Source organism: Mauremys reevesii, linkage group 5 (genome assembly GCF_016161935.1).
Source record: "Mauremys reevesii isolate NIE-2019 linkage group 5, ASM1616193v1, whole genome shotgun sequence".
In the NCBI taxonomy this organism is placed as follows: domain Eukaryota; kingdom Metazoa; phylum Chordata; order Testudines; family Geoemydidae; genus Mauremys; species Mauremys reevesii.
This window is the reverse complement of record NC_052627.1, coordinates 15,506,348-15,532,385: the sequence shown is the minus strand read 5'-3', so window position 1 is coordinate 15,532,385 and position 26,038 is coordinate 15,506,348. Positions and strand designations below refer to the sequence as shown.

At 44.3% G+C, this 26,038-nt stretch overlaps 1 protein-coding gene and 2 long non-coding RNA genes across 6 annotated transcripts in view; 1 reads left to right on the top strand and 2 right to left on the bottom strand.

Annotated features, from left to right (window-relative positions):
• The window catches only part of LOC120406269, a 70,624-nt gene extending 60,008 nt beyond the window's left edge, over positions 1 to 10,616 (top strand). For 2 of the 3 annotated variants that reach the window (XR_005599189.1, XR_005599185.1), the window contains one exon: positions 3,727 to 4,568. This is a non-coding gene — a long non-coding RNA (uncharacterized LOC120406269). Of the gene's footprint in view, positions 1 to 3,726; positions 4,569 to 10,522 lie in introns of those variants that run through there. The other variant, XR_005599188.1, reaches the window with a different exon arrangement.
• The window catches only part of FRAS1 (Fraser extracellular matrix complex subunit 1), a 320,933-nt gene extending 306,727 nt beyond the window's left edge, over positions 1 to 14,206 (bottom strand). The window contains exons 1-2 of the mRNA XM_039540816.1: positions 13,194 to 14,206; positions 5,300 to 5,331 (exon numbers count right to left, since the gene is read on the bottom strand). Of these exons, the coding sequence (XP_039396750.1) occupies positions 5,300 to 5,331; positions 13,194 to 13,272 (111 nt within the window). The 5' untranslated portion in view covers positions 13,273 to 14,206. The remainder of the gene's footprint in view (positions 1 to 5,299; positions 5,332 to 13,193) is intronic.
• A 2,377-nt stretch (positions 14,207 to 16,583) lies between these two features.
• LOC120406270 lies at positions 16,584 to 25,208 on the bottom strand. 2 transcript variants are annotated; one of them, XR_005599192.1, is made up of 4 exons: positions 24,970 to 25,208; positions 23,597 to 23,750; positions 21,407 to 21,482; positions 16,584 to 17,754 (listed from the first exon to the last, which is right to left on the bottom strand). It is a non-coding gene; the product is annotated as an uncharacterized LOC120406270 (long non-coding RNA). The 2 variants fall into 2 exon arrangements; XR_005599193.1 differs by having other exon boundaries at positions 23,634 to 23,750.
• Between the last annotated feature and the right edge of the window lie 830 nt (positions 25,209 to 26,038).

The window sequence follows — 26,038 nt, the reverse complement described above, 5'->3', positions numbered from 1 at the left end:
GTCACTTAATTTCTCCGTGCTTCAATTTCCAATCTGTAAAATGGGGGATAACAATCCTTTCTTCTTCCCCAGCCTCCGTCTGTCTTGTCTGTTTAGACTGTAAGCTCTTCAGGTAAGAGACTGTCTCTTGCCATGTGTTTGTATAACTGTTGGTCCAAAGGGGGCCCCCCATCTCGTCTGAGTAATCTAGGTGCTATTGCAATATTAGTAATCAATAGCTTATGCTAGAAGCACTGCTTATACACTCTCATAGTCTATCCTAATGAACTGGTTAGCATTTACATTCTAATCTCCCCTAAACAAAAGCAGAATAAGAAAAAAAAAGTGTATATTTTAGATTCCTGTTGTCATGTAGTAATTACTGACCTGTTTTAAACCTGAATCTATTCTTCCATAAACACTCAGATTGTTCTGTGCTACTATCAGCCTCAGCCCTCAGTCTCCCTCCTGTCTGTGCCATCTTCAAGTAATTAAGGTCACTTTCCCAGCTGTTGTATCTGCAAGAGGCCTCACTGTCTTCAAGAGAAATAATTGTCAGCCTGTTCCTGTTTTTCTTAAAACAGCCTTTGAGTTCCACCTGCCCCGCTTCCTGCCCCTTCATCTTGATTACAGAGTTAGAAGAAAAGAGTCAGTAAAATTCCAGGCAACATCAAACATGCTTTCACCACACAGCAGAAGTCCAAGATAACCAATACCAACAGGGCGGGGGTGGGAAAAATTACAGACTTAGACTGATGGTGTTCCCTGCTTTTGTAAATAATCCTTCCTCCCTCTTGCAAAACAGTTTGAGGAATTTAATTACTGGGAGTGGGAAGGTTTCTTAGGAGCAGCACTTTTTCCTCTATTCATAAAATATTCTACCTGTACCAGGGTAAGCATGTTTGTTTCACAAGGATGAAAAACCCAGGACACGTACTCATTAGGCGATTCCAGGATGCCTATTAAATGGTGCTCCAGTCCAGATGGGGACTTCCCACTAACTAAACCGAGCCGGTTATTTGTATAGGCAGCAAAATGTGCACTGCTGTTCGATGAATTACTGATTCTGCACACCCCACCTTAGGGTGACCAGATGTCCCGATTTTATAGGGACAGTCCTTATTTTTGGGTCTTTTTCTTATATAGGCTCCTATTACCCCCAACCTCCTGTCCCGATTTTTCACACTTGCTGTCTGGTCACCCTACCTCACCTCCAAGTGGTATGGGTCAGAACCAGCACACAACAGAGCATGTGAGAGGGTCACTGGTGAGCACAGTTCCACTGATGCCACCTGTGGTCGTCATAGAGACCGACAGCAGCACCAAGGAAAGCAATGGTCAAAGTACAGAGAACAAGCAGGGCTAGGCCTTCCGTGAAGGCTGAAGATCTGTGGGAAAGGAGAGAAACTGAGGCAAAAAGGGTCCTGGGTCACATAGGACGACTGTGGCAGAGCCAAGACCTGAACCCAGATCTCTTGAACGCCCAATCCAGTGCCTCAGCTGAAAGACCATCCCCACTGGTGTCAGTTAAGCCGCTCCAGATTTACACCAGGATAACAGTTCAGAATTTGGTTCACAAAACGTTCCTGTCCAGAGCTGACAATCATTCTTTGGGAGTGTTAATAAAAGATTAACAGACTGAATTGCAGTGGTTTATCTTCACCTTGGGGTTTCAGATGTGTTATATGCATCTTTATCTTCAGGACTGGGACACCACAGACAGTTGATTTATGTAGCACTGACTGGGTCTATTGACTGTATGCAATTAAGATACAGAGCTTTCTACAGCTACAAGAGGCGGTTAATAAATACTAGTTTCATTACCTCACATTGCTGGGAATTTCCCCTTCCCACTACAAGTTCTTGGATGGACAATTCTCAATAGGAGCCAGCTTTTAGATAGCAAATACTTTTTTATTCCATATATTGTTGTAGGTCTCCCATATAATCTGCTGCTGCCAGATCTATTTTTATTTTGCTTGTAATTACATGCAAGGTGCCAAGAAAATGGCACTCTTTGTAGCTTTACTATATTACTTCTGGTTATTGCTTGTCAAACTGTACTGCTTTGAATATGCAGAAAGCCTAATAAAATATTGTAAATCCACTGACATACAAATGGTTTTCATCGAGTTAAAAAAAAATGAAACCTCCTGAGTAATTCACAACAACTAATAAAGAACAGGATTTGTGCTATTTTTCTACTGCTGCTGAACTTGTGCAAAATATTCATTTGTTCAAGTATATTGTATAGGTGTAACTAAAATCAATTGGAGTATTTCACAGGGGTATGGTCTAGGCCTCTGACCACAGGACTGTAAACTGTGCACTCCTAAGTTCTAATTACCACTGTCATCTCAAGAAAGCCATTTAACCTTCATGTCTTTTTCCCCCCATCCACCCACCTAGAAACGTTATAGAGATGGTTAATGCTTCTAAAAGAGCTGTATAGCTTTAGAAGGCTGCAAGTGACACTGTTTATTAATGTGTACAAGAACCGATAAAAAAAAAAAAGCAGTGTTTGCTAGTCTCAGGCACACTGTACCATTTGAGACTCTTATAGATAGAAGTCTTAAAATAAGAATGGTCGATGTACAAATCAATGAAAGACGACAGCCTCTCCCTAGGCACTATCTTTAATGCAGAGCTATTTTTTCAAACTGAAGAGCTACCGTTCGTTACAAATATTAGCCTTAAGTTTGGAAATGGCTGAAAAATCCTGTTTTCTATGAGATTTTGCAGGTTTGGAGCGATCCCTCTCTGAAGGAAATAATGTAATTAGATTTCTCCTTGATTTCCCCGCTGGGGTAGGGGGAAACCTATCCAAATGCTTTCTCTGCATAGAATTTCTCTTTTCAGCAGTGACTCCTGTACACAGCCAGAGATGCTTAGGACGCAGGTACAGCAGCAGCAAAATAATCAATTTCTTTATCATGCACTTCACAATACCTACAAGAAACTAGCTGTCTAAGTCTTCTACCTATTTCATGAGTGGACTGCTTGGAGTGAGACGGGCCAGTGCTGGGAGGGAAGTGCTTAAGGACACTGGAGTGGTATCTGGAAACTAAGGTGGGAGAAAAACAAGCAAGAGCAATGTGTGGCAGAAGGCAGGGAGGAGGGATTTGGACCCCCAACCTGCACTGGGTGGAGCAGTGCATCCATTCAGAGCCTCACTGATGTTAACGGTGCCCCTGTGCCTGCAAGGAGCTCCACGGGTATCAGTGAGGCCTTGGATGGGCACACATTTCTGTTCATACAGCTCCAACAACAAAGCAAAGAAATAAGTCGGGTGCCCATCCTCCTCCTGATTATGTCGCTTGTATGTTTCATCCTTCTCTCCCATCCTTAGTGTATCTTTGTCTTTTTAAGTTATATGTTCCTCAGGGCAAGGATTTCAGGAATTGTTGCTATTATTGTCTTATCGTTTTTGTCCTTAGCAGCACTCACAATGTGAAAGTTGTTGTCTCCAGCTGTGTTCAGAGAGCACCTTGCATGCTGTGGGAGCTACTACAAACAATATCGTATTGCTTTTCAACAAACTGGGATTCTGAAAGAATCCAAAAAACAGCATGCAGCTTGTCTTTCTCCCTTTCAGTGGTGCCAGGCAGTGTATGTCTTGTTAGCACACATCTTGACCTGGTTATAACTAACCCTATAACTTTACCTGGTATTTTTCTACAAGTAGTAACATGTTGAAAAATACCAACACCAGTACAATGCTAATATACTTTTTTTCCTTCTTCATAGGGACATTTCCATGAAGGTTACACTACAGAATAACTACACACGTGTACAATTCTCAAGCCAAACAAAATCTAGGACTTTTCTCCCCAGGGAAGCATTTTTTTTAAATCAAAGCTGCTTTAAGAGCTGTATACCTTTACACACACCGAGTAGTATCCTACGCCATGAGTAATCAACACTGACATCAACATACTAAGAAATTACGTACAGTGAGTAAGGGTTTCCATAACTGACCCTTAATTTCTATCATTTAAACAAAAACAACCTTCAATTTAGTCTGCATCTACATCAACTCCATCATTTACACAAGCGTACAAAGCCAAAAAAAAAAATTTGAATTGTAAATGTCACACACGTCATCATCATGCGGTGACATAGATGAGCATCACATTTCCCGTCCCCTTAGTTTCATTATATTACAGTCCTTATTGAGAGAAAATGAGTTTAGAAGAGAATGATCTGTCACACAATGTATTAGAGTTGATGGAGTGTAGACAGACTTTTCAATCTCCTTTAAAACACTGTGATGCTCCACAGTGTATTATTAACGGAAACAAATGAACGCAATCTGCTTCGGCTTTTCACCAAGCCATCCACCAAAGACACGGTGGTGTAAATCAAGTCCATTTCATTTCCCCCTTCGTGCAGGAGAACTTTAAAAGGGTCAATGTCAAGGTTGGAAGGCAAAAAGAACCCAACTCCTATAGAAATTGAGGTTATACAATAGTTATAGATTCTAAAGACACTGCAGTAACTTTGCTGGAGGAGGGTATTCAGGGAAAGAAAACATATAAACCCAATCTAGCTTACAAATAAACATGATGCACACTACGTTAGATTCTACAACAACAAATCATTGTGTAGTTCCGTTGTGATAGCACGCCTGTGTGTAAGCACTTCAGGAGCAATGTTCTTGTCAATTTCTTTTTACGGTTTGAGTATCAAATTGAGACAGCCAAATATCGTATGGAAAAGTACTATTTGCATGAGATTCCCTACATCACATATCTGCCCAACGATTAAGGTGGATTATTTGCAATTGTGAAAAATGACAATCAAATGGAGAAATCATGGTTTTGTCACAGCAAAAAAAATGCAGAAGTCATACTTTTCGTTTAAAAAAGGAGAAGTCACAGCACACAATGAATATGAAGTTTTCCAGAAGAAAAGTGTTAAACAATCATCACTCATAGCAAAACATCAAATGCATGCAGAATATACAGGAAGATTTTAGACAACACAAGCTGGCCTGTCTTGTTTTGCACATTCCTGAATCACAATGTTTAAAATGCACAGGACAAACAAAGAGCCAAATTTGTAAATATGCGTGGAGTCTTGCCCAACAGTAGCCTGCTGGGGTTGACAAAGACCATGGGTGAAATCTTGACCCCGGTGAAGTCAATAGTAATTTTGCAATGGATTTCAGCGGGGCCACGATTTCACCCCATTGCATATTAATGAAAGCATCACTACCATTTGTGCCACGGAAGTCATGTGGCACTGACAAAACTTGTTGAGTCATAAGTGCAGCCTATCAACCTCAAGGTAACCATGAAACATATTACGGTTCACCTACCTCAAACGACGAGCCTTGGTAGACACAAGCACCTGTAGGACCAAAAAGAAAATGGATTAGAAGGAAGCTGATATTAATAGACTCACCCATAAACCAGTGCTTCAAAAGAACTTGGCCTGGCATTCTTTGAGCATCCACAATTCCCCTGAATGTCACTAGGGGTTTTTTTTTTTTTTAGGGATGCCAATACAAAAGGCAACCAAATATAGAATAGGAAATGTTGTTATGAACGTGTGGTTTCACAATATAAGCTACTTGCACTATCCAAATGTTTTTTGTCCTTTTTCTATTTGCTTTAAGACAATGCAGCGCTATCAATCCACCACTTGCTCAATCACTCCACTGAAAACTCAATTCAGTCCTAGCACCTCCTTGTTCACCTCCTCCGGGCATTGGCCACCTTCAAATCCAATAGGCAGAAGCTCGATCACAGAGTGGGGCTGTATCCTTTGTGCTTTTTCTAGCATATGGCCTCTGGCAGCGCAAACAACAAATCAGAATGGGGTAAGTGATTTAGCCACTTTATCATGGCAGCAGCACCCAGAGACATCAAGTGCATCCGTCCACCATCAAGAGGATAAAGAGGGCAGGCCATAACCAGCGGGCATGCTGCTTGTTCTTGAGCTCCACAGAGGCAAGATGGGGAGCTCAAGAAGCCACACCTGGAGGGATGTCAGTTAAACTGCCCGTGACCACAATATGTCCTGTTATAATGAAGGAGGTTCTTTTGGTACCTCTTTACCACTGTGGGCTGCATATGCAGCTCTCTATGTGCTATGTGGGCTGCTTCCATTCAATATATATACTACCTGTATGGTTCTGAGACTGTCACATGGGATGCAGCTGGATGCTGCTTGGACCACAAGGGAGAGCCACTGGGCTGGGGGATGCAGTAAGTTGTCTATCTGCCAAGAAATGCACCATCGATCCAAAATATAGTCCCATACCACGCATTGCCACTGTTCCTTGGATAGGCATGTCTGATGTACTGCCTGAGAGAGGCAATTATCTCACCCATTCCAGCAGAGTGCCTCAGGTGGCATCTATTGACTCCCCCAATGTTTCACAGGGTGCTGTCTGCTTGGCATTGCCCACTGGCAAGCTTTTATCATTTGCAGTGTTGTTACAGCCGTGTTGATCCCAAGATACGAGGGGAGGAGGAAGAGGTGAAGATATATCTTTTATTGGACCAACTTCTGATGCTGTAAAGCTCGTCTCCTCCACCAACAGAAGGCAGTCCAATAAAATATATTAATTTCCTCACCCACCTTGTCTCTCTCCAGCTCTTACACATTTGACCCCACCCCCTCTTAGCAGATCTATTTTCATGGCCTTTCCTCTGACTGAATAGTGGGCCAACGTTGTTCCTTCGGGAAGACCTCCTTGTATGGCTGTGTCCATCTTTCCAGCTGAGGTCAAAAACAGCCCAGCACCAGAGAGCACAGGCATGACGCGCAACAGCACCACAAGCTTCACCCACACTGAGGCAATGGGCCTCAAACCTGACCAGGAGGGACCTGCCCCTATGGGGAGGGTAGTTTAGTTTCTATGCCAGGGCATTCCTTGGCTTCTCCATTGACACTGCCAGCAAACTGACCTACCAGTTTGGTGTCTCCCCTAGTGGTGTTTTTTGTAAAATGGACACTCGTCCTCTAGGCACAGGACAGACACAATTAACTCTTTTCACTTATCTATCTGGATCCTTGTACCACACCCAGCATTGTGTACCTTTCACACAGGCCAAACATCAGAAAGTGACAGCTTCCTGGCCTGAGTCTGAATTAGTGACCTAGAGGTGAACGCTTCATATCCCACTTCTAATCCCTTGAATTGGCCACCTCCACAAAATTGTATTCCTTCTCATTAACTTGCCATCAAGCCAGAACACCTTAAGATGCATCTACCTATAATAAAACTCATCTGGCGTTTAGGCAGTTTGTGTAGAATGTGCGGGTTTCCATCTTGTCCCTAACATGCATCACGATGAAACTGCTCATTCAGGACTCGGTTCTGAACCAACTGGAAAAAGCCCCTGGGCTTCTCTGGAAGCAGGCGCAGGCTATTAAGCACATTATTTACAAGGCTGGTTTAATCAAAATAAAAACGTGACACCAATAAGTCTGAAGGGATGTAAAACTGCTCAGCAGCAGGGGGAAAACCAAACCAAACCAAGGCTTTAGTCTAGCCTGCTGGCACCCAGGATGGCCAGGCTGGCTGCAGAGCAGGGAATTCTGGCTGCAAACAGACACAGGAGTCTTGTTCGGCAGAGTGGAGAACACAGAAACAAAGAAGGCATCTGAGAAAGCCTAGCAGTTGGTCTCCAAAAAGAGGTGGGCTCTGGCTTCCGCTATACACCTTCCAGACCATTGGTAAAGTGTCATGAGCATTAGCTTTGCAGGAAACTACTTGCCTGCTTTCTCATCCAAAGGTCAAGTGCAGAGACAGCAATCGAGAAAGGCAGGAGACGAGTTTGCTACCATACGCAATAAAATAAAGGACAGAATGAATCTCTGTGAGAAGGCAGATACCCCCAAATAACCAGTCCAGCGTATCAAGACACTGCCTTAGGAGGCAGGCCCCCTGTGCCGGCGGTAGGGAAAACGGACAGCCCTCCCAAGCATTTTCAGCGCACCAAAAGGATTGTGGGGAAAACGAGAATAGGCAAGTTTAGGTTTGTAGCTTTTTTATGTAATCAAGTGCTCTGGATACAGATGAATCTCTCTCTCTCCAATATTCATTGCCCTGCTTGCCTTGAAATGGGAACTGCAGGTACTTTGAGACATGGATTGAAAAGTTGAAATGTTTCACTGGTAGAAAAACACAACTTTAGAGGTGCTTCTAAACAATTAAAAAAAAACCCTTGTTGTATACCGAAAGGGTCCCCCCCTCCGTCCCCCCCACCACCAGTAACTGATTCCTGCATCAGCTACTGAATGATAAATACCCTTTACTGCAATTGTCCTTCCTTATCCTAGTCTTTCAGCTTAGTGAGTCAGAACAGCTAACCTCTCATGTTCTTAGCAGGATCAGACACTGGGGTCCATACTTCGGCCAACCTCTCATTAACTTAAAGGGATGTTTTGCTTGAATGAGGATTTCCAAGATTTGGTCCATTATGCATTATGGGGATTGTTTATTTTCTTCTTCCAGTGTTGCTGAAGGCTACATGATGGCAAGATTCTAGTTCTCTCTTCATAAGTAAGGTCTTATGCTTAAAGCCAGAATCCATCCTTGGATTGGTGTGCTTGGCTCCCATAGAAAAACTGAAGGCACAGTAAATATACAAATACACCTCTACCCCGATATAATGTGACCCGATATAACACGAATTCAGATATAACGCGGTAAAGCAGCGCTCCAGAAAGGGGGGGGGCGGTGCTGCGCACTCTGGCAGATCAAACCAAGTTTGATATAATGCGGTTTCACCTATAACGCAGTAAGATTTTTTTGGCTCCCGAGGACAGCGTTATATCGAGGTAGAAGTGTAAATATGTATAAATACATCAAAAATATTAGCACTTTAAAAGTTTCCTTGAATTCCAGTTCTTAAATCATACTACACACAAAAGGTTACATTCCAGCCACAGAAATCACACCTATCTGAGAATGGAATTTGACACAAATGGCGTTATTTAATACATTTCTTTTGGTGATTTCTCATTAAGGTTTCTCTACACCTAGACTTTCTCAATGATATTGCGGTGTGTTTCTAAGTGTCTATATCACAGTTATTCTGAATAGCAATCTCATCCCAAATACTTTGATGTATAACGTCATTCACTCACCGTTAATACCCTAGTGCCTATCACTGACAATAATGAAAGAGAAAGGTTTCCCAAGCAAATGATTGGTGAGGTACAGTTTCACGCATACTATCTGAATAAGTCAAAAAATGGGGCCGGGAATGAAATCATGAATGAACTGAATGACATTTCTTTTATTGATTTTTCAAACACCTGTGCGCATCTGGCTACTAAACTGTACAACAAACCTTGGGTCTACATTAAAGTGGTTGCTTAAAACTGAGAGTTACCTATTGAATTGGTCTTTAGCCCAGGTGTAACAGATTGCAAAGGCACAATCTGGTCCTTAGCAAGTAAGGGATTATTTTCCTTTGGTCAGGGGAAAGGCCATAAGGATCCAATCAATCGTCCACTAAAGTCAACTGGCTGTGTTCCCATGGACGTGAATGGGAAATGGGTCAGGGTTGTGACTTTGGACTCAGAATGGAGAGAAAGGCTTGGGAAGATTCCCTCACCCAGAGGACACAGGACTGGATTAAAGGTCAAGACACTAGATTTGATTTGCAGTTCCACTCAGACCTCTTTACATCACTCTGGCAATACGTTCAAGTTACAAGATTCCATTTGCACCTTCTGTACGGCCCTTTTACATAGCCACTATGGTGAAAAGGGGCATTATTGTCACAGGCAGCCAGACCCAGGGAGTTTTTCCAGTTTGTCCGTTTATAATGGTTTTGTTATAAGCACTCACCACTGAGAAAGAGAGACTTTCCTGCACGTGATTACTCCCTTGCTCTTTACACTTGTAAAGTCATTACTCCCTTTGCACTTTACATTTGTGTTTGTCTTAGTTTAATTTAGTTTTAAAAATTGAGAAGCCCACTGATGACAACTTCAACCCTTAAAATCCACTCTGATTTGCCCAAGATTACACAACAGGGCAGTGGAGGGCTTAGAATCTACCTCTCCTGATGTTCAGTCCTATATTCTATTCACCTGACCACACTGGCTCCTCAGCAGCAGCAGACATGCCTCTTAATGCCTGCAAAGGAAAACACATGAAATCTGATTCCCTCCTAACTAAAGCAAAGGTATATTTCACCTGCTCACAAACTGTAATGGAAGACAGTCCTCTTCAAACACTTGTGTTCATCCCATACTGCATATGATTTGATATACATAGATTTTCAAAGATATTCTAGCTACATTTTTGCCAACTTTCCTACTACTGAACTGGCCTGTCCTCAAGACAGTCACTGAGAGTGCGCCCTGATACTTAGAGCCCCACGCAGATACAAAATTTGTATCTTCAGTCAATCCGCAGACACCCACAAATTTGCAGCACTCCAGATATAAAATTTGGATCCGCATCCATCCGCAACCTGCAAAAATGATCCATGGATATAAAGCAGATATCCACGGATTTGCAGGGCTCTACTGATACTATATAATGTGTGTGTATAATGTATTTTTCATTCAGGTTTACAGGAGCTGTGCCTGCATTTCCAAGTTACCCAATGGCCTTTCAAATGAATGATCTTCTGCTAAACCCAACACAGATGAAAGGAAAGTGTCTCCCTGCACCTGAAGCAATACATTCTCATTCACATATTGATCCACCTTGGTTGGTGGGACCTAAACTCATCGTCACTTTTGTGTTGGGTCCCCTAAACTCAGGGATGTTTATATTGCGCTCCATCAAGATTGTTGTTGTAGAAAAGGTGGGTGCTTCACTCGTAATTTCACACACACACAATTTGGGTTATCTGATGTCACACCTGACAATGCTGCTCCTCAACTAACACACCCACACCTATTATTAACTAGTAAAAAGTCGCTGTTATTGACAAAGATAACTATTGCTGGCAGGTCACATTTTCCAAAGTGCCTAAGGAAACTGAGTCTCAGGGACTTTCAATGGAACATAGGCTCCTAAGTGACTTTGGGAGATTTTACCTATTGACTGAGATCACTTATTGTTATTGACTAAGAACCTTGAGCGTATTAAGTTCAATAAAGCTTAAGTTAATGAATCACTATGGTTTAAATGTTAATGAAAGTCAGAGTTGTGGTTCCTAAAGGAACTTCTAAATTTCACATGCGTAGGGTCACCTGTTTCTCCTCCATTGCGTGGCATGGAAAGATGCAAAATGGCAGTAATACTATGCAAAGTGGCATGTAGCATGGAGAAAAGCAGCTATGGAGTATGACTGCACTGCCAGATACTGGCTGCTGGCAACCCCTCCATTCCACTTCCACACTGAAGAAGGCAGAGCAGGGAGGAAGGGAAGAATCTTAACCAGCAGACAGGGCAGAAAACAGGGAACCTAGCCTTCTATACAGCACATTCCCTTTAGAAACCAGTATAAAATCCACCAGCAAGAAGTCATGTAAGTTCCGGCTGCCGTCAGCAGTAATAACACACACTGCACACGGTGTGAAACCCACCTGGACCTGACATTTCCCCCACCCATTTTTCAGTAACTGAGAAATAGCTAGTGGATTTTCTTCACCTTGTTGTTATTCATTATTATGATTTATTCCTGGGCCAAGAGCAAGGATAAGACATTGCAGCTCAGAGGGTAATTGAAGCGTTGCTGAAGAGGGGTTGAGAACAAAAGTGCCAGCTCAATCACAGAGATGTAAAGGCCCTGTTTGGTCAGGGAGGATGGGACGTGCAAAAGCACCATAGCAACGTAGGCGCCCCGCTCCGGGGAGATGTGCTCCCCAGGCATTGAGATGCTTTGGAAAAAATCTCTCCCCCACCACTGCAGTCCTGCCTGCCAGTGCAAGCCTGCCCCTATTGTGCAAGGGAGACAGGGTGGGTGCAGTAAGGCAGTGGCTCTCAACTTTTCCAAACTCCTGCACCCCTTTTAGGAGTCTGATTTGTACCCCCGAGTTTTACCTCAGGTAAAAATGTGTTTACAAAAACAGACATGAAAACACAGAAGTGTCACAGCACACTGTCACTGAAAATGTGCCTACGTTCTCATTTTTACCATGTAATTATCGAATAAATCAACTGGAATATCAATCTCGTACTTACATTTCAGCGTATGGTGTACAGAGCAGTATAAACAAGTCATTGTCTGTATGAAATTTTAGTTTGTACTGACTTCGCTAGTGCTTTTAATGGAGCCCGTTGCAAATCTGGGCAAATATCTAGGGGAGCTGATGTACCCCTCAGAAGACCTTTGCGTGCCCGCGTGCCCCCAGGGGTACGGGACCCCTGGGTGAGAACCAGTGAGGTGATGTCTTTTATTGGCCTGGCTGCTGTTGGAGGGAGAGCGAGCCAGGGCACAGGCATGTGTTGGGGGCATCACACCCCACATGTGTGTAAGACAGGCAGAGGCCTGGAAGTGGGGGGGGGGGTGTCGCAGACCAGCAAGCAGCAGCAAGGCCCCCACCCACGCATGTGCCCACCCACCCCCAGTGGGAAAGAGGCGCGAGGCGGAGAAGTTTCACCGGGGGCACCAGCTGCTTCGGACCCCAGCGCGCGCGCTGCCAAGCCCCACGCCTCGTCCTGCCGCCTGCAACAGGGGCTGCTGCTGCTGCAGGACCCCGGGCACAGGAGCAGGGGGGCGGGTCCCGGGCTCTGGTTCTCCCCGACTGCAGCCGGGCGAGCGCTCCCCGGGGCTGGGCGCAGAGCGCAAAGCCACCCCGCCGCCCTGCACCCCCGAGGGCCCGCGCGTGGGGACTGCGGGCTGCAGAGCAGGCGGCCCGCGGGAGAACCGGGCGGGGAGCAAGGGGCTTTCTACACAACCACACCCCGGGGTCCTGCTCGCATTGCGCTCCTGACACACACACACACACCCGCCTGCCGCCTTTCCGCTCCCCAAATCTCCCAGGTCAACTCGGATTCGCTCCCCAGCCACGCTCGGGGGTGGGCGGTTTGCTTGCAGAGGGGGCTGCTTGCTGCAATCCGTTCTGCCTTCCTGGCTTTCCCAACCCCGGGCCCCTCCCTGGGAGCGCCGGCTGAATTATGCCGTGTGGGAGTCTGCAAGCAACTACACTGCATGACATTGTGCCAACGCGGGGACAGTCACACCGGGTGGGAATTAACCCGGATCAGAGCCATCTTCAGCGGGGAAAATGCCTAAGGCGCAAAACCCGCCCTCTAACTCTACACCAAGGGTGCGCTTCTTACTCACCCTCCGCCTGCTGCTGGGGCAATACGGCAAATCCAGCGCAGAGGAGCGCAATCCGGAGCCACGCTTCCAGGTAATCCATTGCGAGAGGCGAAGCCGATTCTGGAGCCGGGCACCCAAGCAGCCCCCTGCAAAACCCCTCCTGCAGCAGACTCCACAGCTCAGCACAATTGCAGACCTTCGCTGCGGTTGAGTTAGATTAGAAGGGGAGGGGATCAAAGTGGTTTTACAATCCCCCCCCCGTGAGTAACAAGAGTCCAGTAGCACAAACGCGCCCCCCGCGCGTGGAAAGGGAGACACGCGTGTCCTTAGCTTAGCAGCTGCTCACACGAGCCCATCAGCAGCGTGGTCCCCAAAGTTGTCCCGTCACCGGTTCATCCCGCTGCAAACTTCCCTGGGGCCGGCCCGAGACCCCTCCACCTCCGAGCGCCGCAGCAGAAACCCACCGCGGCAGGTCTGCCTGCAAAGCCGCTTTTCAAGTTCACTGGACACCAGCACTACGCCCAGCTCCGCGCAGAGGGGCAGGAATCGGGGGGGGGGGCTCTGCTGTGCAGCCCCCTGCCCCACCAGCAGCCCCGCGGGCAAACAAGATCCACTCGGCCAGGCTCCCTCCCGGGAAACTTTCTCCGGTGCTGCAGTTCTGTGCCCAGCCCCGTGCTCCTGCAAAGACACCACCTTAGCCTGCCTCTCGGGGCTGATCCCAGTGCAGGCGAGGGCTAAAAAAAGCAGAAGAATTAAACAGCGCTGCTGGTAGGGGGGGTGGCACCGTCCCCACAATTGCCTTGCAGTGTATTATCCCCCCCAGCTCAGCAGATCCGTGCAAAGCTCTTTCTGCAACGTTGTCTCGGAGGAGAGAGGGGTGAGCGGGAAGGGAAGGCAAGGCGGGGGGGGAGGGGGAATCAGCAAGTTGCCTTTGCAAAGACAAAAAGAACCTGCAAGGAGGCAACCGCGGGAGCCCAAAGCAACGTGCCTGCAGAAAATGACAAAATCAACCTGGAGCTGGGAGCCCGAGACGCTCCTCCCCTCTCCGCGTGAAAATGGACCCAGGGACTCAAGGAACTGGCAGAGAGTCACGTGAGCGAGCGAGCAACCTGATCCCCTTATTCATTCCGCAGGAGTTTACACGCTCGCCTTTTGTCTGTCCAAACCAGTGCCACAGGGCCGGGAAGGGAGCAAGCTCCCCCTGTGCTCCAGCAGCGCCCACTGAGAACCAGGAACACGGGCTGGAGCCTGGTCCCACCGAAGTCAAAGAGAGTTTTGCTACCGCCTGCCGAGAAAACAGGATCTGGCCCAAAGCAAGCAGCCCCCAGTGTTTTGTGGCATCCTGCAGAAAACTCCAGCATTTAAACCAACAAAATCCGAGCTCTTATGGTGCGGCAGCATAGTCCAGTAGCTAAGGCACTGGACTAGGAGACAAGAGACTGACCAGCTGTGTGACCCTGAACAATCACTTTCCCTCACTCTGTCCTCCTCTCCTTTGTCCATTTCAATTGTAAGTTTGTTGGGACAGGCACTGGCTCTTAGGATGTTTGTACAGGGCTTGGCACAATGTGACCCCAGTCTTGCCTAGAGCCCCTAGGTGCTACTGTAACACAAATACTTCATATTTATATTCATATACTTTTAATTGTAATATTAATTACCCACTACCCCTTGTTTTAACATTCAGGACATGGATTCGGAAGGGCTCCATACACACACCTAGGTCTGCCCATATGGATCGGATTCCAAGATGGGAGTTTTCACTTACTCCTGGGGTCAGGGACTGTCTCCTTTGTACAAGACCAAGGCCACTCTCCTGTGCTCAATAAATAATAAAACTGTACTACATGTTCACTGGCGCAACAGAGCCTACATCTAAAGTGGCTTTTCCTTTTACTGAGGTTTCACTTCTGATATGAAGGGAACAATCGTTAGTTTTTCACCCTCTCCTGAGAAATCTACAGCACTGTCATCTTTAAATATATTTAAGGGATAATGTCAATGGAACAGAATGTTGTCAGAGAATAATGGTCTCCCGCTGGTACTTACAGAAAATAAATGTCAGGGCAAATTCTAGATATTTATTATCAAAGCAGGAGGTGCTGATCCTGTGCCAGTGTTGAATTCCAATGACTTTATTTCAATTATCCCAAATAAATGACTGATGTAGATTTAATCATTCGGGGCCAGAGTCTGATCCCCTTACTCAGGTTGAGTAGTACTGTGCTCCACAACTGGGCCCACTGAGATGAGGAATGTTCTGGTTCCCCCACCCCCTTATTCCCTTTCATGGCCAAATCTAGCCCACAGGAAACAAAAACAAATTTGCTTAAAACAAAACTACATTAACAACAAATTTATTTTTAATAAATATTGAACCTTAACTTTCAGTGCTGTGTTTGGGTATCTGCTTTTCCCATTCATTTTTTTGTGGAATGAATTTCTCCTGCTCCCTAATTACCTGAAAATTGCCTCTTAAAAGTGAATGGATTTGGTTTAATTACAATGTATTTTTGTGGCCATGCTGTTGGTTTTGCAAGAAGACTATATTTATATCTATCTATCTATCTATATATGAAAGGAAAAAAAAGTAATTTTTTAATGTACAGTTATGTCAGTTCTGACCATTACACTGCAGCATTTTGCAGTTTCTCATAGTAAAGAATGCAGTGGGACTCAATCCCCCTCCCATTGAAGGCAATGTGAGTTTTGCCACACACAATATATAACCTTCCACTGGCTTCTGATTGGTTAAAATGTTGGCACGTAATGGCCAGCAAACCAGCCACCTGACTCATTAATAGAGATTCCATTTGGCATCATTTATTTTAAGAGGGTTACAGTAAACACATTTTTGTTTAGGAACTACCTTCATGAAGAGCATTTAGGCATTCACTTCTTGGTGGTTTTATTCAGGTCAGACAGCCAAGCAAAGAACGATAGGCTAGAATTAATCAACCAATATCAATGGTAAATATTTACCACTCTGAAGTGGAATCTATGTGTCTTAATAATCTTGGTTTGTTCTTGCTTTGCTTATTGTTTAAAGTATTCACAGTTTGTGTCTGTGAAGGGAGGCTCTGCTTAAGTTACTAGAGTAATGTAAGGAATATATTGTGCTGTTGGTATTATATATATATTACATCCAAAAAGTAACGTTAAAGGAATGTTAAGGTTGCAAAGTCAAGCACTCAAAAGTTAGGAAATGCCAGAATTAAGGTTGCTGATACAACCTTAATTCAGCCCCTTTGTCTGTGTGCACCATGCTATAGTCTTTAATTATACAATCATACAATACGTTTTTTTCCAGAGGATCCCTGCCTCTGCCACCCACCCCCAAGAGGTACTAGTAATTTTGGGTGCCTTGAACAAACAATTTGAGACAACTGACAGGAGACAGATTCTTCAGCACTTTCTGCAAATCAGGCCCCTTTACAGTGTTTCAAGTTGAGCACCCAAAATCACTAGTCAGTTTTGGTCATATACGTGTATATTATGCGTAACAATATATTATAAATAGAGTGAGAATCCGATCTTAAGAATACTGGTGTAAATGTGCAGTAATTCTATTGCATTCAGTTCAATAGAATGACTTCATGTACACCCCAGTGTATCAGAACTGAGAACAGTGATTTGTTCAGTTCTACCTACCCTGCTGCTGAAGTCTTTTTCTCCTACTCACTTTAAATAAAATCTTTGTGCTAATAAGATGTGATCATGCCAACAACTCTGATCACCCTTTGTCTTAATCCAATCTGGTCTAAAAAATAGATCATTTACTAATAGAAACCGGCCCAGAGATGCAGAGCAAACCTTTTTTGATACTATATGAATTCCATAAGTCATCATACTACAATTCATAAAGTAACTGCAGAAACAAAAATGTAAGCATGGCCTGGATACAAATTGCAAATATCAATTTGCATGATGAGTTTTGTGCTGCTTTATCAGGCTATTGCTCATTAGTTAACAGTGGGAGGTGTTAATTATAAAGATAGACGCAGAGAGAGGAATAATGAATACCACCAGTACATACATTTAAACATCAACAAAACAAATGTTTTGCATTCATTTAAAATCTAGTTGAAATAATTAAGGGAAAGAACGGTTGGCCCCAAGTCTCCTGTCACTTACACAAGTGAAAATCAGGAACGATTGCATTGAAATCAGCGGTGAGTCACTGGTGTTAAAACTGGTGAGAGTCTGAAGAGGATCGGACCCACTATTCATTGCTTTAATAAACTCATAACACCAGACCCACAATTTTCTGTTGCACGGTTTCATTTTTACATCTAGTGAACATGCAAGGGGTCAATAACTATGTGACAAATTTCAGGTTGCTTGTTGTCCTCATAGTCCATTAGCCTTAGTTGGAATGAAGGCCATAAACAAAGGTTTATCTCCAGGGTATAAAGGAGGCCTAGGAGGAGCATTTTCTTGCCATGTAACCATCCTGCTACAATGGATGGATGGCTTCTTTTGAATTATTGCTGCAGAAAATTCTAGTTCTCGGTTTAGGCTCCTCAGAAGATGGGAAGAGGGAGGGAACAGTACTCTTGAAACCTCATTGAGTCTCTTTCAGCTATGGAAAAAAAGGAAAAGCTTCAGGATGCAGTATGAGCTGGCGAAGAGCACACTGGACTGGGAGTCAGGAAACTTGAATTCTATTCCTTGCTCTGCCACTGCCTTGCAGTATGACTTGGCCATGTTGCTTCAACTCTCTGTGCCTCTGTTTCCCATCCAACCCCTTAGCTATCTGGATTGTAAGCTTTTGGGGACAGAGACTCTCTCACGATGAGCGTGTACAGCGCTTTGCACAATGGGGCCCCAGTTTTGGGGGAGGGGAGGTAGCTAGATCAGTGTAATGCCAATAACAACAAACAGAAACTTTAAGTTGTCTCCTTCTGGGCCATTAGCCTCTTTTGCATCTCCCTGGAAGGAGACAAGTGCGGGATGAAAAGTAATCACTCGTTACGGAAACTAGCTCACTGCTTGCCACTTTGTGGGCGTTAACTCTCCTGCACACGTTCCTACTCAGCTTGTTACCTGCCACCTACATAAATGTTACACACACCACTGTGATTTCAGCTGCATGTGGAATTCTTCACTTCTCCCAGTGGCATTCCATGGACTTCTGCTGACTTCAACCCAAGCAAGATTAGGCCCTTAATTACTGTATTATATGGGAATGAAAATAATGTTGGAAGACTATTAAAATAAAATACAGCAATAACAACAGCAGTAGCATTCCAGGATCTAAATGTTTTAGTTTGTCTTTGTGCTTTTACCTCTACTGTTTATTTCTAATATTTTTCTCACTTTCCTTCTGCTTTTTGTTTTCCTGGGTTTTTTAATACCTCTATGTATTTTGTCTCTTCTATTTTGTTGCCTATCTTTTCTTATATGTTTTTCCTATTTCTGTTGCTTTGTTTTCCTTGTTAGCATCAGTCTCTCTTTTTCTCTTCTGTTCCCTCACCTCCTCCCTCTTTTCCTTCCCAGATTTTGTTTTCTCTCTGCTTTCTATCCCATTTCTCCTTTCCATTTCTGCCGTGTTGCCCTGTGTATCCGGTCCTGCACCACTCTCTCTCATCTTCACATCTTTCTCCCAACAGGGTCCACAACACATTTTGCAGTCGCTGACTGTTAAGCAGCTGTAAAGTGGCAAGACTCTGAACCATTGCCCACCTGGGAGAAGAGGGTCAATTTGTTGCCGGATTCAAGCTCCTTTGGAAAGGCCATTGGCTTCTTTTTCAAGTTGTGAAAACAAAAAAATACAGCAGCTTGGGTGAAGGGTCAAATAATCTGCATGTTTTGGTGCATCCAGCCCTTCCTAGTGCATTGTGTCTCTCATTTATCTAGGCTACCTATGGAAGTCCCACCCACCTACCTGTCCAACAAGGCCAAAGCAACCTTTCTCCAGCTAAAGGAATCCTCCAAAGCCTCTCCCTAGTTCATGCCCATCCCATGTAAACGTCTATGCTCCTGCTATGAATCACACTTAGGGTTGCAGGGCCCAGCTGTACACTGCCTTTGTGCCTTGACTTTAAATGTTGTGCATGGGTGCCTTGCACAATTAGGTCCTACAAATTACCTTTAAGTGGGGCTTGTGAGAAGGGATAAAGAGGGGAGGGTTATGGTGGGGAATAGGGAAGTTGGGGGTTGGCCATGGAAGCACCTTACTGGGAATCTAAAGGTCAGCAGGCAGGAAAAGCTGAAGGTTCCAGTTGGGTGATACAGGGGGTCTGAGTCCTTGGACAGGAAACTTTCTTCACTGAACTATTCCAGACCTTACTAAAGGTTCAGACTTAATTCAGCAATAGAGCATAGATTCACGCTGGTTATTACACACACACACACACACACTCACTCTCCCCCCCCCCTTCTCAGTGTCAAAACAATTCCGGTCCCATCACATCAACCCCCCCAAAAAACATACACCAAATATAATGTCAACAGGAGAGTTATTTTGCAAAGGCTGTTACAATTTTTATAAAGTCTAAAGCTGCTGTTACAGTAATTTGCATTAATAATGAGTCTATTCAAAAGAAGCTGCTCGGTCAGTGATAGAAGAGCTCAAATTCCATCATTTAAAAGCTTTTTGAAATTTATCAGTTCAGGGATTGAAAAGAAGAATATTTTTCCTTTGCAAAAAAAAAATGTGGATTTAAAAATAAACCTGAAGTCTTTGGCGAGCGCCTCTATACTGTTTCTGAATTTTCCATAGGCTTCGTAAAACCTCACCTATCTATGTATTTTTTCCATCCCTAATTATGATATGAAATGGAAGTTGTGGAATTTAATATTGTTTCATTTTTATTTTGAATAAATGTTCAAAGGAAAACATCTAGCTCAATTTCAAAGTAAATCTCAGGCTGCCAAGGTTAAAATGAGCTTTGAGATTGCATTATTAATAACGAGCTTGTGAGGGACCAAAGTAATATAACCTATACAGAGTTATTATTTATTATTTCTATCTGGGTAGCACCCAAAGACCCCAAGTAAAGGTCAGGGCCCCATTGTACAAAGAACAGAGAGGCCCTGCCCCAGAAAGTTCACCATCTCCAATGCTGCGCATCTTCAAAACACGAACAAACATTGACTAATTCTCCATCTGCTTCCACCTGGAAACCACTTCATCTCCTAAAGGTTAAATCCCTCACATCCACATGTTTCAGAGGTCTAAGTACTCCTGACTAACAGAGTCATCCCGTAGGAACAAAAGCTTTGTCACACCCCACTATAAAATCTCATGCATGCGAATTTGTGTTTTTGACATGTATACATATTTAGAGGCCCCATCTTCAAATTTACGTGCCTAAGTTAGGGCACCCAGTTTTGCAATTAGACACTCAAAACACCCATTTTAGGCAGCTAAAGATTGATTTGAGTGGCCAGATCAGAAATTTGGTGGCCTAATTTAGATGTCCACATTTGAAAATTGGGGTCAAGATTACACACACGTACAGCAGAAGGGGCCTGATCCTGAGAAGTGCTGAGTACCTTCACACCCCATGGAGTTTACAGCGTCTTTCAAGATCAAGCTCTTAGCTGTCTTGATTTGCATCTAGAACAAATACCTCAGGCCTGGTTCAAAAATACTCCAGTACTGACACAGGGATTGCCACACTGGATCAGACTTAAAATCCATCAATTCTAGCATCCTGACTCAGATAGGGGCCAGCACCAGCTGCTTCAGAGGAAGGTACAAGAAGCCCTGCAGTAGGCAATTATAGCATAACCTGTCCCCAAGGAAAGTATCCTCCTTACCCGCAGTAGTTAGAGGTTGGCTCATGCCTAGGAGGATAAGGATCTACCAAACACTCAGCTTTTTGATGCTTACTATTATCACTCTAGATATCCTTGTTATCCACAGAACTGTCCAATCCTTTTCTGAATCCGGCTACACTCCTGGCCTCAACAATACCATTTTTTGTAATTACAGACATAACAAAGCCCTTGTTCCACAGGATAATTGTGGGTTTCGTTTGATCACTTCTGAATTTGCCATTTTCCAGTTTCATCCCAATGTCTCCTTGTTCTTGATTTATGAGAAAGGGTGGATAGAAACACCCCCCCCCCATCTACCCGCTCTGTACTGTTCATTATTAAAAACCCGTTTCTGAACCCACCTCTATTTCTGCTAGGCTCTGTGGGGGATAATCTAATTTGATGGACTAGTGCAGAGACTGGTATAAAAATATGTCTGAAACGGAGTTGAAAAGAAGAGCACAAACCTTCAGTGAGTGACAGACGATCAGATCTGTGATGACAAGGATCAGTACTGTACATCTTCTGAACTTCCCAGTTGGTCTTCCAGAAAAGAAAAAAATATGTAAAATAACCAAGAATCAAAAGTCCTGGTTCTAACAATGGAGGAAGCATAGTGTAATATGTTTGGGGAGGGGCTTTCCCCTCCTTCCCCCCCGAAAAACATGTCACTTAAGACTTCCTAACAAACATTCAGTAGAAAAGACATTCAGCTTTAATAACAAGGTTTTACTGAACTGGAAAGCAAACAGCAGTTCCTCCTGAAATTAAGTTAAAACCCCTTTTCTTGGGGTGTTTTCCTTGGCATGGGACAGTAATTAAAGACAAGCTGCTATTCTCTGCCACAGGCTGCAGCTGTACCTCAACAAATTCACCTTTCTCCTAAGAAAAATAAATACAAAAATGGTATACAAGGGCACGTTCTTTCTGGAGGATGGATTAAACTTCATCCTCAAGACAATGGGATTTAATAAATAATGATTGGCTTAACATTAGTGCATTCATACTTAACTTTACAGCTAGTATTGTTTTACCAGGAAGGATGAGGGATTTATGATGTCTGTAATTACAAAAAAGAAAGGAAACCTTCTGGATTAACAGTACACATTAAGGCATTTCATGGGTTTTATTTTCCCAGAGAAAATACAACTGCCTCCCATCTATTCTGATTTGCGATAAAGCTATGTAATGAAATTCATCCCTACAGCACAAAGCCTATTACATCATTTAAATCTTATTGTATTTCATTTAGTCTTATTTGAAAAGCTGTTTTTTTCCATGTACCTTTATATATTTCCTTACAAATATTTGATTATTTAAAAATGCAGCCCAGTAGCTTAGAAAATATAGTTTGCCCTGGCTTTTTGTCCTATCTCTGCCACTAGATTGGCTGTGCTGCCTTGGGCAAGACATACAGGCCTAGGTTTTTAAAAGAGACTAGTGATTTTGGGTGCGCAAACTGAGACTCCTTAAGGGGTCTGATTTCCAGGGGTGGGTGGTCAGCACTTTCTGAAGATGGGCTCCCTTTCAGGTGTCTCAAGCAAACATCCTGGATCACAAGTCACTCTGATATAAAACAATCTCGCTCTATTTCAGTTTTTCTGTACATAGACAGGAATACCCATATGAACCATTGGCACCTCACAAAGGTAGCAAGAGGTTTAATAAATGGCTGTCAAATTCTTTCAGCTCACCCCATGGAAAAGGTGGTAAGTAAGAGATTTCTCTCTCTCAAGTGGTTGTTAGGCAGAAGCTGAATTTAAAATTGGCTTGACAAACAATGAAGGACACTTCAAGCATTGGAACTGCACAGATCCTTGAGACCAGTCCTCCTCTCCCCAACCCCACACCACCCTATAAAAAAAAAATTGGGGGGTGGGGGGAAGGCGGCCATTTCTCTAACTCCCCTATATTCACTACAGTCCAGCACACTCACAGAGGTGCAACTTTAGAGTCTATTGAGTCGTAGACTTTATGGTCAGAAGGGACCATTATGATCATCTAGTCTGACCTCCTGCACAATGCAGGCCACAGAATCTCACCCACCCACTCCTGTAACAAACCCCTGACCTGTGTCTGAGCTGCTGAAGTCCTCAAATCGTGGTTTAAAGACTTCAAGACCGTTAATGGGGAAGGAGCTGGGAACTGGGCAAAACCACCTAAGCGTGCACATTCCTAGGATCTAGGGGGAAAGGAACCAGATACACAGAGGCTAGAACTGTCCTGCCTACGTGTTTGACCCTCTGTGCTGTTGTTCTGGCTCTCCTTTGGCTGAATCCTTCTGCAGCTGCAGAGGTCTCCTTTGCTGATGTAACTAGTGGAGATCATCTTGGCCTTAGTTAAACATAGTTTCTTCCAGCCTGTGATCTTGGCTTTTCCAATACAAAGTCACCTGAGCTTCGTTTAGGTTGAAAGCCCCCCACTTCCCTAGAAAATATACCTCTCTTTAACATTGCAGTGTTTCATTTAAGGTGACTGCCAATATTGCAGGTCTTGGCTTATTTCTAAAGCTTCTACTGGGAGCCAGCCTGTCTGTATGTCATTTCTGAAACTCATTATGCTACAGTGTGTTTATGGATATTACGGTAGCTGGGAAATAAGATTTAACTAGCCTCCCACAAGGGACATTTTAGGGATCTTTTCTCCGTATTTCATACCTTTGTTGCTAGTGTTAACGAAGTTAAAACAACATACATGCAGCCTCTTCCATAGCATTTTCAATCCAGTCTGGTTCCCTTGCGATCTGCCAGAGCGATCCATGGAAGACATGCTGATAGTCAAAGGACTCCTCCTACTGGAAAGACATCTACCCTTCAGAGGACAAGGAAAGAATTGCTACAGATTACACTTTGCAGCACAATTATTTTTTCAATGTAGTTGTGTAGGTTTTGCTAAGGGTGTACAAGCCTCCTGCCCCCACAAATTTCTAACCTAGATTATCACTCCCCCGCAGATTTATCACAAAGACGGTTATAAATGAATTGGAGATACAGTGTGGCCCACCCGAGTTGTCAACCATGTGCCTACTCGAGCATCAAGAATTCTGCCACTTCAGATGAATTGTCACCTAACAGAGGCAGAACATCTGCAGCACACAGCTCTATCCACCACCTGGGACATAGTTAGGGTGCACAGACAGCAAGTGTGAAAAATCAGGAGAGGGGGTCGGGGGTAATAGGAGCCTATATAAGAAAAAGCCAAAATTGGGACATCTGGTTACCCTAGACATAGTTAGACTGGTCTGATCATCTTGTGTGGGAAGTATGATCTTAGCTCTGCTTTTCCCAGTTTCCTCCTGGCCGTGGTTGGTTTATTTATCATCAACTCCATAGTTCCTAGCCTGCCAGCATGTGAGATTGGAGAATTGAACTCCCTCGGGCAAGAAGGGAATGCAGAGCACTGGGCACCTTTTTGCAGCTATATCTGTTAACTCCCTGTTATAGTTTTTGCATTTGACTCTGATTTTTCTCACAGGAGGGGCAGGGGCTGGTGCCTGAACTCACACAGTGTGCTGTCTTAGTCTGCCAGAAGGGTTTCAAAAGCTGTTACTGCAGGCCACAGGCTGCTAGGGGTCAAGCTAACTTCCATGAGTATTCCCCTTGAAATCAATGCCCAGCTAACAATAGCTCCGAAGCCAATTGAACGGCTCATGGTAGCACACCCTACGCTCAATTGTAAACAGTTTCTGGAGTGACTCTTACGATGCTTATACCAGAGATTAGGGGTGCCAACCCTCCAGGATTGTCCTGGAGTCCCCAGGAATTAAAAATTAATATTCAATTAAATATTATGTCATGTGATGAAACCTCCAGGAATACATCCAACCATAATTGGCAACCCTACCTGAAATTCTAAAAAATCATATAATGGTAAATGGATGAACAGTCACATTTTTGGCTGACTTTTTTAGGGGTACGTTGACCGAATATTCAACACCCAGGCAGACCTCAAGAAGAGCTCTGTGTAAGCTGGAAAGCTTGTCTCTCTCACCCACAGAAGTTAGTCCAATAAAAGATATTACCTCACCCACCTTGTCTCTCTAGCCAGCACTCCTGGCTTTCCTCTGCCACCGACAAGAGCACTTCATTCTCTATTGCAAGCAGGGACTTAAAAAGACCACCAACAACAAATCAACTTTCCATAACAGCCAAGTAATTTATAGCTTTAAAATGACCCAGAAGCTGTGAAAACTCTTTCACCACAAAAATCTCAGTATAGCATTTTTGGAGGCTGTAGCAGGGTGGTCATCCCGCTCGTGCCCGGAGGGGTTAAAAATGGCTCTGGGGAGGGTTGCAGCTGGGGAAAGGCTGATTGGGGAAGCAGCCTTAGCTGGAGCCATGCTCCAATTAGGGCCCAGCAGGCCCTTATAAAAGGGCTGTGGGCCAGGAGCAAGGACTCTCCCTATAGCTCTTGAGGGAGAAGGGCCTGGCTGCCTGGGAGCTGAGAAAGATACCTAGAGTGGAGCAGGGCTGGGGGAAGGCAAGAGGAGCTGGGGAGCTCCAACCTGGAAACCCCGCAGGCTGCAGGCCTTGTTAAAGGCCAGAAAGGCTACTGGGGTTGCAGAGGGGCAGCCCAAGGGTAGGCAGCAGACCCCCCCTTGCCGGAGATGAGTGGCACTTACACTGCAGTCTGCCCCAAGGAACGGGGGATAGATCGAGACTGGCAGTAGCCATAGTCTGAGGCGAGGTGGGGATAGAGGGTAGAGGTAGATCCTTGATGATGCGCTGGAGAGGTTTTAGTTGGGGGCTGTAGGTGACGGCTAGTGGCATTGTGTTACTTTCTTTGTTGGGCCTGCCTTGTAATAGGTGATTTTTCGGTACCCTTCTGGCTCTGTCAATCTGTTTCTTCACTTCAGCAGGTGGGTATTGCAGTTTTAAGAACGCTTGATAGAGATTTTGTAGGTGTTTGTCTGAGGGAGCTGAGCAAATGCAGTTGTATCTTAGAGCTTGGCTGTAGGCAATGGATCCTGTGATGTGGTAATGTAGGTAAGTATAGCGGTCAGTAGGTTTCCATTATAGGATGGTTTTTATGTGACCATCGCTCATTAGCACTGTAGTGTCTAGGAAGTGTCTCTCTTGTGTGGACTGGTCCAGGCCGAG